This window comes from Diadema antillarum, unplaced genomic scaffold (assembly GCF_040938485.1).
Source record: "Diadema antillarum isolate AM-2024a unplaced genomic scaffold, OU_Dant_1.0 scf00000024, whole genome shotgun sequence".
NCBI lineage: Eukaryota > Metazoa > Echinodermata > Echinoidea > Diadematoida > Diadematidae > Diadema > Diadema antillarum.
In genome coordinates this window covers 1,822,046-1,839,715 of record NW_027270913.1, presented here as the reverse complement: position 1 = coordinate 1,839,715, position 17,670 = coordinate 1,822,046, and the positions used below count along the sequence as shown (strand labels likewise).

At 37.6% G+C, this 17,670-nt stretch overlaps 1 protein-coding gene across 1 annotated transcript in view; it reads right to left on the bottom strand.

Annotated features, from left to right (window-relative positions):
• The window catches only part of LOC139732488 (ecotropic viral integration site 5 protein homolog), a 117,295-nt gene extending 104,454 nt beyond the window's left edge, over nucleotides 1-12,841 (bottom strand). Inside the window, exon 1 of the mRNA XM_071643354.1 lies at nucleotides 12,361-12,841. Within this exon, the coding sequence (XP_071499455.1) occupies nucleotides 12,361-12,821 (461 nt within the window). The 5' untranslated portion in view covers nucleotides 12,822-12,841. The remainder of the gene's footprint in view (nucleotides 1-12,360) is intronic.
• Between the last annotated feature and the right edge of the window lie 4,829 nt (nucleotides 12,842-17,670).

Below are 17,670 nucleotides of genomic sequence, written 5' to 3'. Positions count from 1 at the left end.
CTATTTTGTTCAATATAATTTCAAAGAATCGTGATCTGGAAAACACCTTTGAACCACCAGTTTAATTACGATTTGAATTGTGATTCAAATCACCTTCTGCAATCCCCAGTCTGCATACATGTGTACCTACACACATCTGGCATCATTTGAATCAGGATTCATATTACATACCGCCGTGTGAAAACGGCTTTTAACTATGCTGTGAGGTCCGGGGGGGGGGGGGGGGGGGGGGGGGGGGGGGGGGGGGGGGGGGGGATGTACAGTACCACTGTTATAACTAACATTACTAATCAATGCGAAAGACCAACTGATTGAATATCCCCTTGTCTCAACACTGCCAGATACAGAGTACAAACATTCACAATTTTACAGTGTACATACTGTACATGTGTACAATGTACATACACATTATGAGTTGTGCGATGACATCTGCTCATACCATACACAGTACCTAGTGTAATTCAACAGAAATAAGGAAAAAACAAAACTGAAATCCCTATTCTCCTACCCTCAGTTGGTATTTAAAAAAAAAAGGTCGGGGAGGGGGGGGGGGGGTGTACAGTACCACTGTTATAACTATTCATTACTAATGAATGCGAAAGACCAACTGATTGAATATCCCCTTGTCTCAACACTGCCAGATACAGAGTACAAACATTCACAATTTTACAGTGTACATACATGTACAATGTACATACACATTATGAGTTGTGCGATGACATCTGCTCATACCATTACAGAGTACCTAGTGCAATTCAACAGAAATAAGGAAAAACAAAACTGAAATCCCTATTCTCCTACCCTCAGTTGGTATTTTTAAAAAAAAGGTCGGGGAGGGGGGGGGGGTGTACAGTTCCACTGCTATAACTATTCATTACTAATCAATGCGAAAGACCAACTGATTGAATATCCCCTTGTCTAAACACTGCCAGATACAGAGTACAAACATTCACAATTTACAGCGAACATACAACCATGTACAATGTACACATTATGAGTTGTGTGATGACATCTGCTCATACCATTACACTGTACTTAAAAATAGAAATAAAGAAAAACAAAACTGAAATCCCTATTCTCCTACCCTCAGTTGGTATTTTAAAAAAAAAGGTCCGGGGGGGGGGGGGGGGGGGGGTGTACAGTACCACTGTTATAACTAACATTTACTAATCAGTGTGAAAGACCAACTGATTGAATATCCCCTTGTCTCAACACTGCCTGATATAGAGTACAAACATTCACAATTTACAGAGTACCACTGTTATAACTAACATTACTAATCAATGCGAAAGACCAACTGATTGAATATCCCCTTGTCTCAACACTGCCAGATACAGAGTACAAACATTCACAATTTTACAGTTTTACTGTTATAACTAACATTACTAATCAATGCGAAAGACCAACTGATTGAATATCCCCTTGTCTCAACACTGCCAGATACAGAGTACAAACATTCACAATTTTACAGTGTACATACTGTACATGTGTACAATGTACATACACATTATGAGTTGTGCGATGACATCTGCTCATACCATTACACAGTACCTAGTGTAATTCAACAGAAATAAGGAAAAACAAAACTGAAATCCCTATTCTCCTACCCTCAGTTGGTATTTAAAAAAAAAAGGTCGGGGAGGGGGGGGGGGGGGTGTACAGTACCACTGTTATAACTATTCATTACTAATGAATGCGAAAGACCAACTGATTGAATATCCCCTTGTCTCAACACTGCCAGATACAGAGTACAAACATTCACAATTTTACAGTGTACATACATGTACATGTACAATGTACATACACATTATGAGTTGTGCGATGACATCTGCTCATACCATTACACAGTACCTAGTGCAATTCAACAGAAATAAGGAAAAACAAAACTGAAATCCCTATTCTCCTACCCTCAGTTGGTATTTTTAAAAAAAAGGTCGGGGAGGGGGGGGGGGGGGTGTACAGTTCCACTGCTATAACTATTCATTACTAATCAATGCGAAAGACCAACTGATTGAATATCCCCTTGTCTAAACACTGCCAGATACAGAGTACAAACATTCACAATTTACAGCGAACATACAACCATGTACAATGTACACATTATGAGTTGTGTGATGACATCTGCTCATACCATTACACTGTACTTAAAAATAGAAATAAAGAAAAACAAAACTGAAATCCCTATTCTCCTACCCTCAGTTGGTATTTTAAAAAAAAAGGTCCGGGGGGGGGGGGGGGGGGGGGGGGGGGTGTACAGTACCACTGTTATAACTAACATTTACTAATCAGTGTGAAAGACCAACTGATTGAATATCCCCTTGTCTCAACACTGCCTGATATAGAGTACAAACATTCACAATTTACAGTGTACATAATGTACATGTACATTTGATTGTACAATGTAGACATTGAGTTGTGCAGTGACATCTGCTCATACCATTACACTGTACCTAAAAACAGAAATAAAGAAAAACAAAACTGAAATCCCTATTCTCCTACCCTCAGTTGGTATTTTTTTTTTTAAATGTGGGGGGGGGGGTGCAGTACCACTGCTATAACTATTCATTACTAATCAATGCGAAAGACCAATTGATTGAATATCCCCTTGTCTAAACACTGCCAGATACAGAGTACAAACATTCACAATTTACAGCGAACATACAACCATGTACAATGTACACATTATGAGTTGTGTGATGACATCTGCTCATACCACTATACTGTACCTAAAAACAGAAATAAAGAAAAACACAACTAAAATCCCTATTCTCCTACCCTCAGTTGGTACTAAAAAAAAAAAGTTGTAATTGAAAAAGATGATTCTTTGAATGATTTGAGTATTGATAGATAGAACTACATTCTCTCTCACTCTATAGAGAATAATGTACAGGCAAAAAAAAAAAAAAAAAGAATCACAGGGCCAATGAGTTCCTAACCAGTCTCATTGAAGAAAATGTATGTTGCACACACTGCATGAAACTGAAAACTTTGTGTTCATACACAATCGTGTACACCATATCAATATCGATGATACTTAAGTACAAAAGTTCTGACATAGTTTTACATCATGTACACTGAAGCTTCTTCGTCCTTCATTTCAAGTGCATGATCAATGCCTCCAAGTATAAAGACCCATCCTTCATATCACATCACAAGCAATACATGTAGACAAACGTGTCCTACATCTGTCATTATTTGCATGGCAAACATTACTCATACATGTGCAAAGTACCCATACTTGAGAGCAATCAAGATACTTTCATTTGCAACTTGCTTCCCATAGCATCTATCACTATACAAGAAAACTGTGTTTCCTACACATTAACTCTGAATAAAGCATTGAAAAAAAAAGGGGGGGTCTGTACAGAGACTGTATTCCTTACACATTCACTCTGAATAGAGCATTGGGGGAAAAAAAAAAGATCTGCACAGAAATTGGCCTTTCTCCAATGATTTTGAGAGTTTGAATAGGGACACTTTCCCAGGTAACCCAACTGTTGATAGCATCAAGACATTGACATGACTACAAAAGAACCAGTCTTTTCACTAAGATATTCTTTTTTTCAATGAGAGGGTTCAAACACACTGAATCGCATACCTCGTTAACTGTACATAAAAGATACAACTGGGCAAGTCCAAGATAAGGTCCCCTCAGAAGGCAAAATTTCATCTTTGCTCAATATTGACATGTTTGGTATCATTTTGAAGCATATGAGTTGAAGTTTTGATTTCCGTGGAGGAAAAAATGATATTATGTAAATTTATGCAAATTTCAAGGGCTTCATTGGCATAAATGTGAAACACAGCGTTACGTATGGGACATTTATAAAAATTCATATTAATTCAAAGGAAAGCAAATAATATGTGATTAATATGTGGACATGAGAAGTTCATCACATAGTTTAACTTGGTATGAAAATTTAGGGATTATGCAAATGATTATGCAAATTAGCTCGTGTCCTATCAAGAGATGTCCCATACGTAACAAAATGAGGTCATTTTTTGAGGTTTTTTCTGAAATTGCTAAGGTTATTTTAATGCCCTTTTGGAAAGTTCTAATTTATTGTTTAGAGAAATTAAATACCAGAGAAAAAAGAAAAAAGAAATAAAAGAAATATTTTTTATTAGGCATTGAAATAATGTTACGTATGGGACAAATGCGTTACGTATGGGACATCCTCATACATATTGCATGTGAATGCATGTAGCTAGCTAGGAAGGTCTCTCAGTACACAAATGGTCAATCATCCTGCAGAAAGCATCCCAACATTGTAGCTACTTTTTGAGTTAGGACACTTGAAACAATACATTATGAACTTGACTGAACAATTTTCAGAAAGGGGGAGGGGAAAATGGCAAAATACACAATGAAAAATCAGCATTAAAGGGATGGTCTAGTTCTTTGTAAAAATGGGGATTCAGTTTTCAACATTTAAAGAGATGATTGGAAACCAATTTATATGAATTACTTAAGAGCATAAAATCCTAAGACTAGAGGAATTCAAAGTTTATGTGATGGAGATCCAATTTGAAATGGTTGTGATATATATAGGAAAAAATAAAAAGTAAAATGATTTTTTTTTTTCATTGCAAGTGATACACAAATTGTCCTTATTCAGTTTTCAGTAGTAGCCACAACAAAAAATTCATGGGTATGCATACTGAGGTGTGACTCGATTCAATGACGTTGCTGACTGCCAGACAGACATCATATATCTACTCGATCACTGGGGTTTCACGCAGCAGGTATTGCTTACTTATTAAACTTAATATTTCTTGTGTCAAGTTGTTTTTTATTGAAACTAAATGGCAAACTGCCCTTCATCAATGCAAGTAAACACTTTAAACTATTCAGTGTTTCAGTAGTAACTATCCTGATAAAAATAGGGCATTATACTCCGGTTGGTCATAAAAAATATAGAATATGATTGAATATGATTATGATGGTAAATACATTGTATCTGGGGAATATTGTTCTCTTGTCAATCTGGATCAGTATTTGAGTAATTTCAACTGATTCCACCTCAATAATTATGCAAAAATGTGTTTAAATGGGTATTTTGCAAATTATTTTGCAAAATACCTATAAACATGGTTCTCCACACACAAAACGAATGGGGGACAAAGGGCATGCATACCCAGGTTGGTCATAAAAATATAAAAATATGATTGAATATGATTATGATAGTGAATATTTGGGGAATATTGTTTCCTTGACAATCTGGATCAGTATTTGAGTAGTTTCAACTGATTTTACTTCAATAATTGTGCAAAATACCCATAAACATGGTTCTTCACACACTAAATGAATGGGGGACAAACTGTCCCATACGTAACACGTCATGTCTGTCTTTAATTAGAAGCTGTAATTAGAGCTTTTTGCCTAATGACATGAAACTTACCTGTGATAATCTTGAGTGTTGTGACTTTCATCACAGTGAGTTACAAGTTGTAGAATGATATACTTTCAGAGAGTTTTGAGGTTGAAAAAAATGTTCAAAAAAACAAAATTTTTCTGGTCCCATATGTAACGGCACATATTTTCTCTTCTAGAATATAATTGTCAAGGTCATTTTTCTCAATTTTTTACATGATTATACTTCTTCTAGATATCAATCACCATGATGAAGTTCAATATGATCAAAGGCCATTAACACTATTTTTCAGGTCATAAAAGTCTCTGAATGTCCCATACGTAACGTGCGCATTATCTTGGACTTGCCCAACTTTGTCGATGAGAGAATACAGTACATTTCATACCTAGATGTTATAATGTACAAATTATTTGTACAACACTGTAGAATACATGTACATAATACCATGGGTATGTCTCAATGGAGACTGCCTAGTACATACATTTGTAGTGTACACAGTGTAAGTGTACATACCACGATCACTTGATATGATGAGTACCTGTATTCAAAGAAGGCTGTATTGTGAGTCACGCAGTATGAGACATTGTAGCTTGCCCACTTTTTTTTTTCTTTTTCTTTTATTTCTTAACGGAAGTCCCTCCAATAGGTCTCTGGCTTTTAAGCAAACACTATCAAATCTGTGCTCAATCTTGAAGTGGATTAGTATGAGATCAGTAACATTATAATGTACTGTACATGTGGCATGCTACAAAAGACACGTACATGTACATAAACAAGCAAGATTGAATGCACTGCCGTTTAATGCACCATTGAAAGCTTGCAAAAGAAATTGGGTGAGTACTTTACACTTGAAAGCACAATTGAAAGCCAGGCTTTACGTGTACAGCTTCATGTGATTGTTGAAATTCGATGAAAACTTGTAAGTGAATATATATGTACAAAAGTGTACAGTGTACCTACTGCAGAGTGTAAAATTATGGAGCTAATCTGTGTTGTACAACGCATGTAGCTCCATGGTTTAACCCGTTGAGGACGTTTTGATTTTGCTACAACACGCATTTCCCATAGACACCTGCCCGAGTATACTCAGGACGCATCCTCAACGGGTTAACAGTCGACAAGGAGCTGCAACACACCAGCGTGAACAACTGTAGCTCCATGGTCTGTGTATGACTTTACTGCATGAAAGCTACAATGTAGGGCTGCAGCAGAAAACAAAACACACAACAAAACACAAAACAAAACAATACAAAACCGAACAAAAAAGTCTACATCATGTATTCATACAAATGTTTGTTTACAATGTACCTACATTGCCTCCGATCAAATGATGCCAAATAACATGCACTCCTGGAATGATTTCATATTTTCAATTAGACCAAAATAAGAAAATCTGAAAAAAAGATAACAGATATTTTTATACTACTTCTACACTCCTCATGTCACTGTTGTGTCACTGAACTGGCTTCAGTTCAGTTGGTAGTACATGTAATGTTGACTGGTAAGCAGGGCTGTACAGTGTACAATGCCAATGGGATCAAATCACTAGGTTTAATCATCATACTTATTGATCAACCTAATGTCATTTTGCCAACTTTAAGAACTGTACAGCAAAAACATCAAAAACCCTATGAGCCACAGTGCAAACATGTATCCACTCGCTATCCTAGATACCTTTTCTCAAGGCCCGTTCATACACAAGAGTTCTCAGTTTTTAGTTCACAAAGCAAAAGAAAAAAAATAGATAAATAAATGAATAAATAAATATCAAATAAATGAATAAATAAATAAATAAATAAATACATGATTTTATTCACACATAGCCAACAAAACTCATTCAGCAGCAAGTGAAGCAGTTGAAATACCTGCACTTAAAATCCCCAAACAATGACCCAGTTAAAACCTGGGCACCTTAACCCGTTGAGGACGGACTGATTTTGCTACTTGTATGTTGAACACGCATTTCCCATAGACACCTGCCCGAGTATACTCGGGACTCGTCCTCAACGGGTTAATACAAGAAATACAAACAATGTACACTCTACATCTGTAGAGTAGTGTGACAAGTTGCATCCATAAAAAACAAGGGTATTTTAGTGTGCTGTTCCCACTCACAGGGTGCAGCAAAACATTACGAAGGTTTCCTTCAAAAAGAAAAAAAAAAGAAGAAATGATTTTTGCAAATGCAATGAAAGTTATTGCTTTATGTGTGTCCATACATATAATGCGAATTATCGGTTTTCGTAGATACTTCACAGGGCTCGACACTAACGGTGGCCCGGTGGCCCAGGGCCACCAAAAACGCACATCGGGCCACCAAAATATCAGAAATGAAGATTTTGGTGGCCCGACTGGGCCACCAATAAAAAGTCGGATGTTTGCCTTTGATTTTGGAAGAACGGCGGTAACAATTGGCTCCGTAAGATGCTAAAATCAATGTCAATGTTTGCTTTTTATTTTAGAAATGAATAACGGTAATATTCGACTCCGTATGATACTAAAATAAATGTCGGATGTTTGCTTATACTTTTGGAAATGAATAACGGTAACAGTCAGCTCTATACGGTGCTAAAATTAATGTCAGATATTTGATTTTGCTTTCGGAAATGAATAGGAATAACATTCGGCTCCGCGGCTGGAATGAATGTCGAATGTTTGCTTTGACATTCGGAAGTGAATAATAATATTCATCTGCATAAGATGCTAAAACAGGGGCGGATCTAGTTTTTTATAAAGGGGGTGGTTGGGGGCGGTATGCGAGGGAGCGTAGCGACCAAGCCCGAGCGAGCGGAGCGAGCGAGGGGGCGGGGTAGGGTGTGGGAGGGGGGTGTCCCCCCTCCCACAGTAGGGAGAGTTTTTGAAAATCTGTGTGTGAAAATGGCGTTTTCTTGCATCTAAAACGCTATTTTTACCAAAAAAAAAGAAATAATAATAATAATAATAACAAATAAAATAAATACATAAATAGAAAAAAATAAAATTACAAGTTAAAAAAAAAGATAAGATAAAAAAAAAATGGTCCCCGGATTTTTTTTTGGTGGGGGGTTGCAACCCCCCCAACCCCCCCTCTAGATCCGCTTCTGTAAAATAAACGTCGAATGATCCCTTTGACATTCGGAAATGAATAACAATAATATTCAACTCCGTATGATGATTAAATAAAATAATGTCGGATGTTTGCTCTTACTTTTGAAAGTAAATAGGAATAACATTCGGCTCCAGAATATAGCAAAATAAATGTCAGATTGTTGCTTTTACGTTTGGAAGTGAATACCAGTAATGCTCTGCTCCATACGATGCTAAAATAAATGTCGGATATTTGCTTTTACATTTCGAAATGAATAGCAGTAACATTCAGCTGCGTTTGATGGTAAAATAAATGTCTGATGTCTGCCTTGACGTTCAAAAATGAAAAACAGTAACATTCAGCTCCGTATGATGCTAAAATAATTGTCAGATGATTCATTTCACTTTCGGAAGTGGACAGCAGTAACATTCGGCTCCGTACGATGATAAAATGCCGGATGTTTGCTTTTAAATTTGGATATATAGATTGTTGCTTTTACATTTGGAAATGATTAACGGCTTCAATCAGTTCAGTTAGATGCTAAAAATGAATAGCGCATGTTTGCTTTCACGTTCGGAAATGAATAGGGATAACATTCAGCTCCGTAAGATGCTAAAATGAATGTTGGTTGTTTTCTTTTACATTTAAAAATGATTAACGGTAACAATCGGCTCCGTAAGGTGCTAAAATACTAGTAAGTGTTGGATGATTGCTTTTACAATCAGAAACGAATAACGGTAACTTTCGGCTCTTTGCAATGCTAAGACAAATGTCGGATGTTTACAAATGTCTGTAAATGCTCCCACTTTCTCATTTCAAACGGAAGTTTTGACCACGAAAATAGCATAAAATCTAAATATATGGGTCTAAAGCCTCTTTGCTAAATCTTAGAACTCAGAATAACGGTAAGATGATTGAATTTTCTATTCATTTGTTTTGGACATGGGTACCTGTATTACTTCATTAATGCTTATTATTTATGTTTCTATGTTTAGTAGGACCGATTTAGTTTTCTTGATTTTTTTTTCGGGCCACCAGATATTACTTTCGGGCCACCAAAAAATACAAATCCATGATTTTGGTGGCCCGATCAGGCCACCAAAAATAAAAGTTAGCGTCGAGCCCTGCTTCATGTATAAAATCAATGTTTGAAAAAACTTTAATTTCAAGTGTGTGTGGGTGTGTGAAAGAGCCTGAACTCTAAGCTGTGGACTACAGTATATGTGAAGGGGGATCAGCTGAAATCTGGTATTTCCATCACATAATCAAAGGTCTCTTGTTATTTTAAGGGTACAATAAGAGTACAATATATTTCAGACACTAAGGTAGTATGTCACATCTGGTGTTAAAAGAATGCACAGCTACAACACTGTCTTCCTCATATTGCATTTCCTGATCAGGCATGTGTTGACTTAATTTGCCACATTCTAGTGAAGGTACCCAATGATATTCACACAGTATATATTCAGTCTACATGGTAGATCAACTCATGGTAGATCAACTCTATCACCAGTGATGGCTACAGTACATCTTAAATGTCAGCATTTTACCATGATGGTACTGAGCAGGTTTAACCCTATAAAGCCCAAGCTATTTTGACCCCTTCCAGGCCCAAGGGGGGAGGGGGGGGGGATTGCCCCCCCCCCCCATATAACTTCTTTATTATATGTTGTATGACCGTCATATTTGGCACATGGGTAGAGCAACTCATGCTCTACATGACCCAATATTTGAAATTTCTCAAGGTCATCCACTGAGGGCGCTATTTACCAAAATATAAAGGAATACACAGGAAATACGCTAAAATCATGTTTTTTCTTTTTATTACTTTATCCCCAGTATCCCATGTTCTTATTTTATATCGATCATTTTCATATTTACTACAAAGGAAAAGCAAGTCAACCATCACTATTTGTTACGGTTGAAATTTCTCAAGGTCAACATGTGGGGGCACTATTCATTACACTAAAGAAATATATGAAACCTATGATGTATTGCTTGGAATGGGTACTAATTGGTGTCACATTTCATATTTCCAAAATATTGAACTTTTGATTTTGCAGATTGATAATATGATAAAAAATTATATTACATGTACAGGCAAAGCTTGTGTGAAGATAACGTTGTTGTTGTTTTTGTTGTTTTTGTATTTGAGGAGCGTCATTCAAATATGATTATTTTACATATAATTAATAAAACATAACTTTTTACAATTATTTTTATGCGCGCTATGTGTCTGCTGTTATACGGTTGGGGCAAATAAGTTCTGGTGCATGCTGATAACACAAAATAAAAGGGTAGTCTTTGAAAAATGCTGTATTTTCGATTATTTCTATTATATCTAGATTGTTTGATGCCTGTGTCATATGAAAAATAAAGGAAATAATGAGAACACCATTTTAGGGTAATTCACAACCATAATTACTTCACATTTTGGTCCTTCAGCAAATTACAACCAAGAAAACCCCATTTCGTCCATTATTATATTGTTAACTGAAATTGGAACAGAAAATCATGCAAAATCTGACTAACATGGTTGTCAGTTTACTGTTGGCTTTAGGGTTAAATGAAATACTGTGCTCCATGTTGAAGTCGTATTACTTATTTTATCTTATTTTCGGTTACCTACATTCTTTTTTTTTACTATATCCTTGTTTTTTGAAAAGCAATTATCTATTAAAGTACCTACATGTATATTAAAGTAAAAAGTGTATTATTTATAACTATCTACATGTAAATGTACTTATGTTAAATCTATGTGATTCATATTCCAGTAAATTAAAACTGCAGAAAGAGGAAGTCACAGGTTTTAATACTTGTTGCTACAGAGTGCATCTTTTTACCTCACGAGATATTTACAGGCTGTTCAATGCACTGAATGATATTTTAGCAGTTATGGGTGTTTTTATTTATTTTTTTTTTTTGTAAGCTCGCAGTATTACAAATTTTAGCCTCTTGCGGTAATGTTGTTGGCCAGTTAAGTTACCCTTTTAATGTATTGTTTTTGTTAATATAACATACATCAAATGAGAAATTAAAATCAATATTTTTGAAATCACTGTTCCCAATGGTAAACAATACCTTTAAGCAGTGACACATTGGTTGCTAGTACTAGAATCTGACACAAATAAAAGACTACATGTAGACAACCCAAGGAAATCTCTCAGAAGTAAAACAGGTAAATGTACCCAAGTAAGTTTTCTCCTTACTGAGATGAAGTTCTCCAATTATTTTTCAGGTTTGTCTCAAAGATCCATTTGAGATAATCCTGTTTATATTCTCTACGACTTACAAGTATCTTTATTCACTTATTCAAGTGCTAATTCAGCCTCAAGTGTCCGAGATGCAACCCTACAATTACAAAGATTGAATGCAACCCATCACAAGGACTTGGGAACAGACACATATTTCATGCCTGTCAATCAAAAATGTACAATGAACTATGGCAAAAACAATAGTGCTCCAATATCATGATTCGATACTTACACTTTAATATACATGGGATACATGTACATGTACATGCATGTTGGAGAGGCAAACCTGAGAACTTGAGCCAACCACTTGGGATGTATTTGCATGCACTCAATTCTGAAGCAGCCATCTTGGCACGCTCATTTGATAAAATCACCCGGGCATGATATCAGTGGGCACCTACAACACCAAAATAGTTCTATGAAAGTTGTTTCAAATTTAGTATAATAAATTAGCAAACTATAAGTATAGTTATCAAATTATAACTAGTGTTAGAAGGTGGAGAAAAGCAGTCGTTTTGTTTGTAATTATCTTTCTCTTTATTCTAAAGTCTTATTTACAGGCAAAAGATAAATCTGTTTATGAGAGGAGGTCGTAATTTATAAGACCTCGAGTGTAAGCCCTATACACGTGTAGCTCGCCAGTTACACTACATTACATACATACCTGTTCTGTTCTTCCATTAACGCTAAAAGCTCCTCTTCTGTGCTTGCCCTCATGACCTCTATCTTTCCACTCTTGCCCAGAGCGACCCCTCCCGGGCTACTGCCCTCGCTGGCCAGGCTACTTGTGTCCCAATCACCGCTGCCCTGGCTGGTTGCCCCAAGAGAGTCCATGCTCTGGCGGCCCCTCTGCTTGGGGTTAGCCTTGAGGGTACCACTCCCGTCCTCCAAACTGGCCGTGTCGCCTCCACCGCCATCAGAGTCCAAGCCATGGATGCCAGACTCCACCGAGTGGGTCGAATCCTGCCTACCATGGGAGCTGGAAACGGACGCATTCCCGTTGGGCCCGCCATCACTCGAGACTGCTCTCTGTAGGTCTCTGGTTCCTGGAGCTGGCTCTTCAGGACTGGGAACTGTCACCGAGATATCGGGAGGCGAGGTCCTGTCGACATCACTGGATGCCATGGTCTTCCTCCAACCACTCCTCTATCTCTCTCTCTCTGTCTCAAAGATTTGTCAGCTCACTGCTACATCTACCTTGAATCAAATGTCAGCTTCTGGGTCAGCACACAGATCTACAGAAAGAAAGAAATTAATTTGTCAATAGGACAAATTCAATGCAAATCATTACATGACTATGACTTTTAACCACGGGCTATTTAGGTACACTGTAGTAGGGGGGGGGGGGCCTCCCAGGCCCCCCCCCCCCTCAGATCTTGGCCGTCAACCGCGCAATCACGACGAAAATTGGCACACACATTGCCTATGATGTAATCTAAAATACCTTGAAGTTAATTTTTCAAAAAATTATCATTTATGCTAAACTATGCTAATTCTTGCATAATGATGCATGAAATCAGACTATTTGGTATAAATCACAAAATAAAGCTCAAAACAGGCACATTTTTTTGTGTGAATATTATTTTTAGTGTCCTTAGCAAGCGTAATAAAAAAAATTGTGATATCAGAAAAAAATTCAGTATTTTATTGTTTTTTTTTTAATTTCTTATGTATTTCTTTGTTTTTTCGACTTAATTTTTTTTTCATTGTTTTTTCGATGAAATTTGTCCGGGACATCGCTCTGAACAAGAAAATATGTTATTCATCGATTTTAATCAATAAAACCCCCAAATACTCATGCTTTTATGAAATTTGCCTGTAAGCAAAGTTTGCATTGAAATTGTACATGAATTCACGTTTTTGAGCAATTTTTGGTCTGACATGCATGTACATATTTTTGCGTAACTTCAGAACCGTGCGCTCGGGCGTCGCAAATTTGGTGTCAAAAGATGCGGGAGACTCGAAAGAAAAAAGTCATGAAACGTCGCAGCAATAGCTTTTTGCAATTGCGATACATCGCGCAAAACGTTGAGGGGGGGCCTTGGAGCCCCCCCCCCCCCCCCCCCCCCCCAGCCTAGTTAGGGTTAACATCATACTGCTTTGATATTAAAGTGCAGCAATTGACAATACCACATCACAGATGAAGTTCAAGTGTATTCATTGGCAGGGAGAATTGTAATAAATTACAAAGGCACATGCTTCCTTGCACAAGAGAATGGACCATTCACTGTTGAGAAAATAAAGATAGATGGGCACACATGTATGCTTGCAACATTTTAAATATATCACAGACATATTTGTAAAAATGTCCATTCGATGAGATAAGTTGGACCCATTCCATTTGAAGTTTCAAATTTTACTTCCAAGATGATGTCCCCCCCCCCCCCCAATAAAAAAAGAGGGAAAAAAATCTATCATGAGGCATTGAAGTACAATCCAAATCTTAGCAATATTTTCTCAAAATTTGATTGCTGTGTAGGGATTTCAATCTACATTATGCAATGTGGTATTTACTACCACTATGACTACCACAATGTACAAAATGTACACGAGACTGTGATGACGGTAAGATTACCTACCACTGTACTCGTGTTGTACTATTGTTCAAATTCTAAATTCAAGCCTCCATTCTCGAATAATAACACAATGCATGAGCCACGATTGAAACTTTTATCATGGGGTTATTTGAAAATGAGGCTTGAATTACAGAGCTCCAGTTCAGATGTACATTTTACCAACACTAGTAGGATATCACTTGAATGGAGTACATTGTAGTACATCATGTATGGTAATAAATACCCCATTTTTGACTGAAAACAAAGAATCTGTATGTCTCACACAGCAGGGATGCCAAGTTTCCAAACTGGGTAGGATTAACTACTGTAGCTCTGCAAGAATGTGAAATGATTGGGGGGGGGGGGGGGGGTGCAGGAGGGGGTCTCTCCCTCCAACGCCACAGGAGAGAACTTTTTCATTTTGATATGATTAATTGCGCAATTTAGTACATAGGCAGGGACACTGCAGCTACAGCTAATGGCTGCGCCCCGTAACCACAACTTGTTTGCTGCCCTCAACAAATCCGAATCGGTATATACTTATAGATACTCAAGGTACGTACATTGTAAGTCAAAGTCAACTCGCCATTTTTAAATTCTGCAACGATGAACCCGACGGTCGGGGACTCCTGTGTTGTTCTACAGTGATAGAAAGTACCATTTTTTGTTCAATGGACTTATCGTGGAGGGCTCTCTATGGACTTATGAACCTTCTGTAATACAAGCATGCGCTTAACGTGAGTAACGTATACATTTTCATAAGAAACGCTTTGCTTTGTAGTCGTGTTATGGAGCATGCCTCGTTTGTCAGACGCTGTATTCGCACAACGTACTAACAGCGTCTGATCGGGCTACTAGGACCCTAGATGTGGAATATAAAGCAAATAATCAGCTTATAGTTATGTTTTGTTTAATCATGACTTTATTCGAGTTCAAGAAAGTGTGAGAATACAAAAAAAAAACGGGTCCACCGTTTCATTCAAAACGAATGGCAGGTTTAGACACGTACGTGGGGGGTACAAAACATCAAAATTAGAGTTTACATTATTGCAACCCATATCACACATAAAATATCAAATATTACCAGTGATCAATCAATAAAAAAAATCAATACATATATTATTTCTGTGTTACAATAACAGCATTGATTATTTGCTTATTATCAATGACTAGAGGCCTACATGAAAAAAGTCTCCAAAATCTTCATTTTCATTAGAAAGTTGACAAACATTGAAAACACACACAGCATACCATTACTCTTAAGTCAATCTTAAGACTTAAATCTAAAGTTCGACGTAATTCTTCTTGAAACACCCCCTGGAGACTAAACTTCTAACGTTAGATTCTAGATCCTACTTTGCCGAGAGTCCAATATTAACATTTCTTTAGTTGTTGTAGAGGTGTAACGTTATACAGCACTTGCAGTTGCAGTGCCTAGTGCTAGGCATAGGGGTAGAAGTAGAGTGTAGATTTCTACATTACAGTCGCATGGGTGTATGCAAGGGGGGGGGGGGGTCGGGAGGGTCATACGACCCCCCCCCCCCCCCCAATTTTCAAAAGGTCCACTTCTTGTAAAAGACATTTTTGAGGGCTTTTTACCCTACATACAACAGGAAAAAAAGTCACTTTGGTATGCACCAAATGGCCCCACTTTAAAATTCAAAAACTCCCTACCGTGGGAGGGGGGGACGCGCGCAGGGGGGGACACCCCCCTTCCCACACCCTCCCCCCCCCCTCGGTCGCTCCGCTCCCTCGCAAAGGTAAAGGTCCAAAAATTGTGGTTACGACCCCCCCCCCCCCCCCCCCCCCGAAAAAAAACCTGGATACACCCTTGAGTCTACAGTAATAGTGTATTGTGTAATAATTTACTAAATGGTAACTATACACAAGTGTATTAAATTATAGTCGTTGTGCTATTGCTTAGTGCACTGCGTCTGGTCGGGCTGACTAATTAAAGGGATTGTAATGTTTGTATAGTTTTGTTTGGTTGAGACCTAATTTCAGGTTTTTAAAATTTTTTTTGTGAGATAATGAGAAACCTCTTATGAAATATGATTTAAGAGCATGTAATTCCATGCGGAATTAATGTTTATTTGATGAAAATTGGTTTTGAAATGGCTGAGATATCTATTAAAAACAGAGCGATTCTAGTACTTAGTATTAGTAAAGTGTGGGACCCACATTTTATTACGATCGCTTTGTTTCTGAATGTTTCAGTCACTCTAAACCCGATTTTCATCAAATAAACTTTGAATTCCTCTTGAAATGGTATGCTCTGTACTATTTCATAAGTGTTTTCTTGGTATCTCACAAAAAGTTAAAAGCCCAATTCTCATCTCCACCAATACTGTACCATCCCTTTAAAGGTCATCATCACTGGTCATGGATCTTAGAAACAAGTTACAACTGCAACTCGGCTCCGTGCCCGTGGTTAGTAAAAAAAAAAAAAAAAAAAAAAAAAAAAAAAAAAAAAAAAGGCTAAATCTATATATAAAAAAAACAAGAGTTGTTGTAGCATGATTGAAGGGTCTAGAACTTTATCATGGATGGTGCATGGCCACATAGATTTAATGTGAGTTTTGATACGCCCCTACCGTGCCAATGAAAGGCATGTGTGTTTAGACACTGAAAATACCTGGATGTTAGGGCCTAACAGTTATATCTATAGTATAGGATCTACCGTCGACACACGTACCGTATTATGCGTAGGGGCTCTAGATACACACCCGTCTGCAGTTAGCAAGCAAATGCAGCAGGGGTCTAATCGAACAACTGTACGGCAAGACTTCACCGTCGGCGGTGCACCCATAACACCGGGTCTAGACTATTCCAATTCCAGTCATTGAACTTTCCTCATGTTGTATGCTTAAGCGCATGTCATGGTGTCTTACCGATTTCTCGTTTGTTGACTCTTGATGCCCCCGTAGTATAGGTACTACATGTAAGTCGGGTGAATGTAACAGCGACAAAATGCGAGTTTTTAACGCATGTAAAAATACGAATTCGGCTCTGCCGGCAGGACACAGTAACGTTCCACGTATATGTACCATAGAAGTCCAATCATTCTTCCACCTCCCTGGTCCAATCGTCAAAACGTACACAAGTACGTACGAGACGTGCCACGAATGCGCTCCATTCATTAGTGCAGGAATAATGTGTACGCGCTGTGGACAGCTTCCGCCTTTTTGTTGACTTCTGCTACTGGCTAATATAGTCAATGCATACTGCTAAAATATGGCTCTCTCATAAAATTTACGATAATACATATCTATCAACATCTGTGATTATTGCTCGTGTAAGTTCAGTAAGGTTTATGATCTTCCATCAAACCTTCAACTACCATTCAATTACTTTTTTTTTTTTCGTCCTTGTCGTCCCACACGCTTAAAAGTGGGTATGTTGAATCCTTGCTTTTGGTT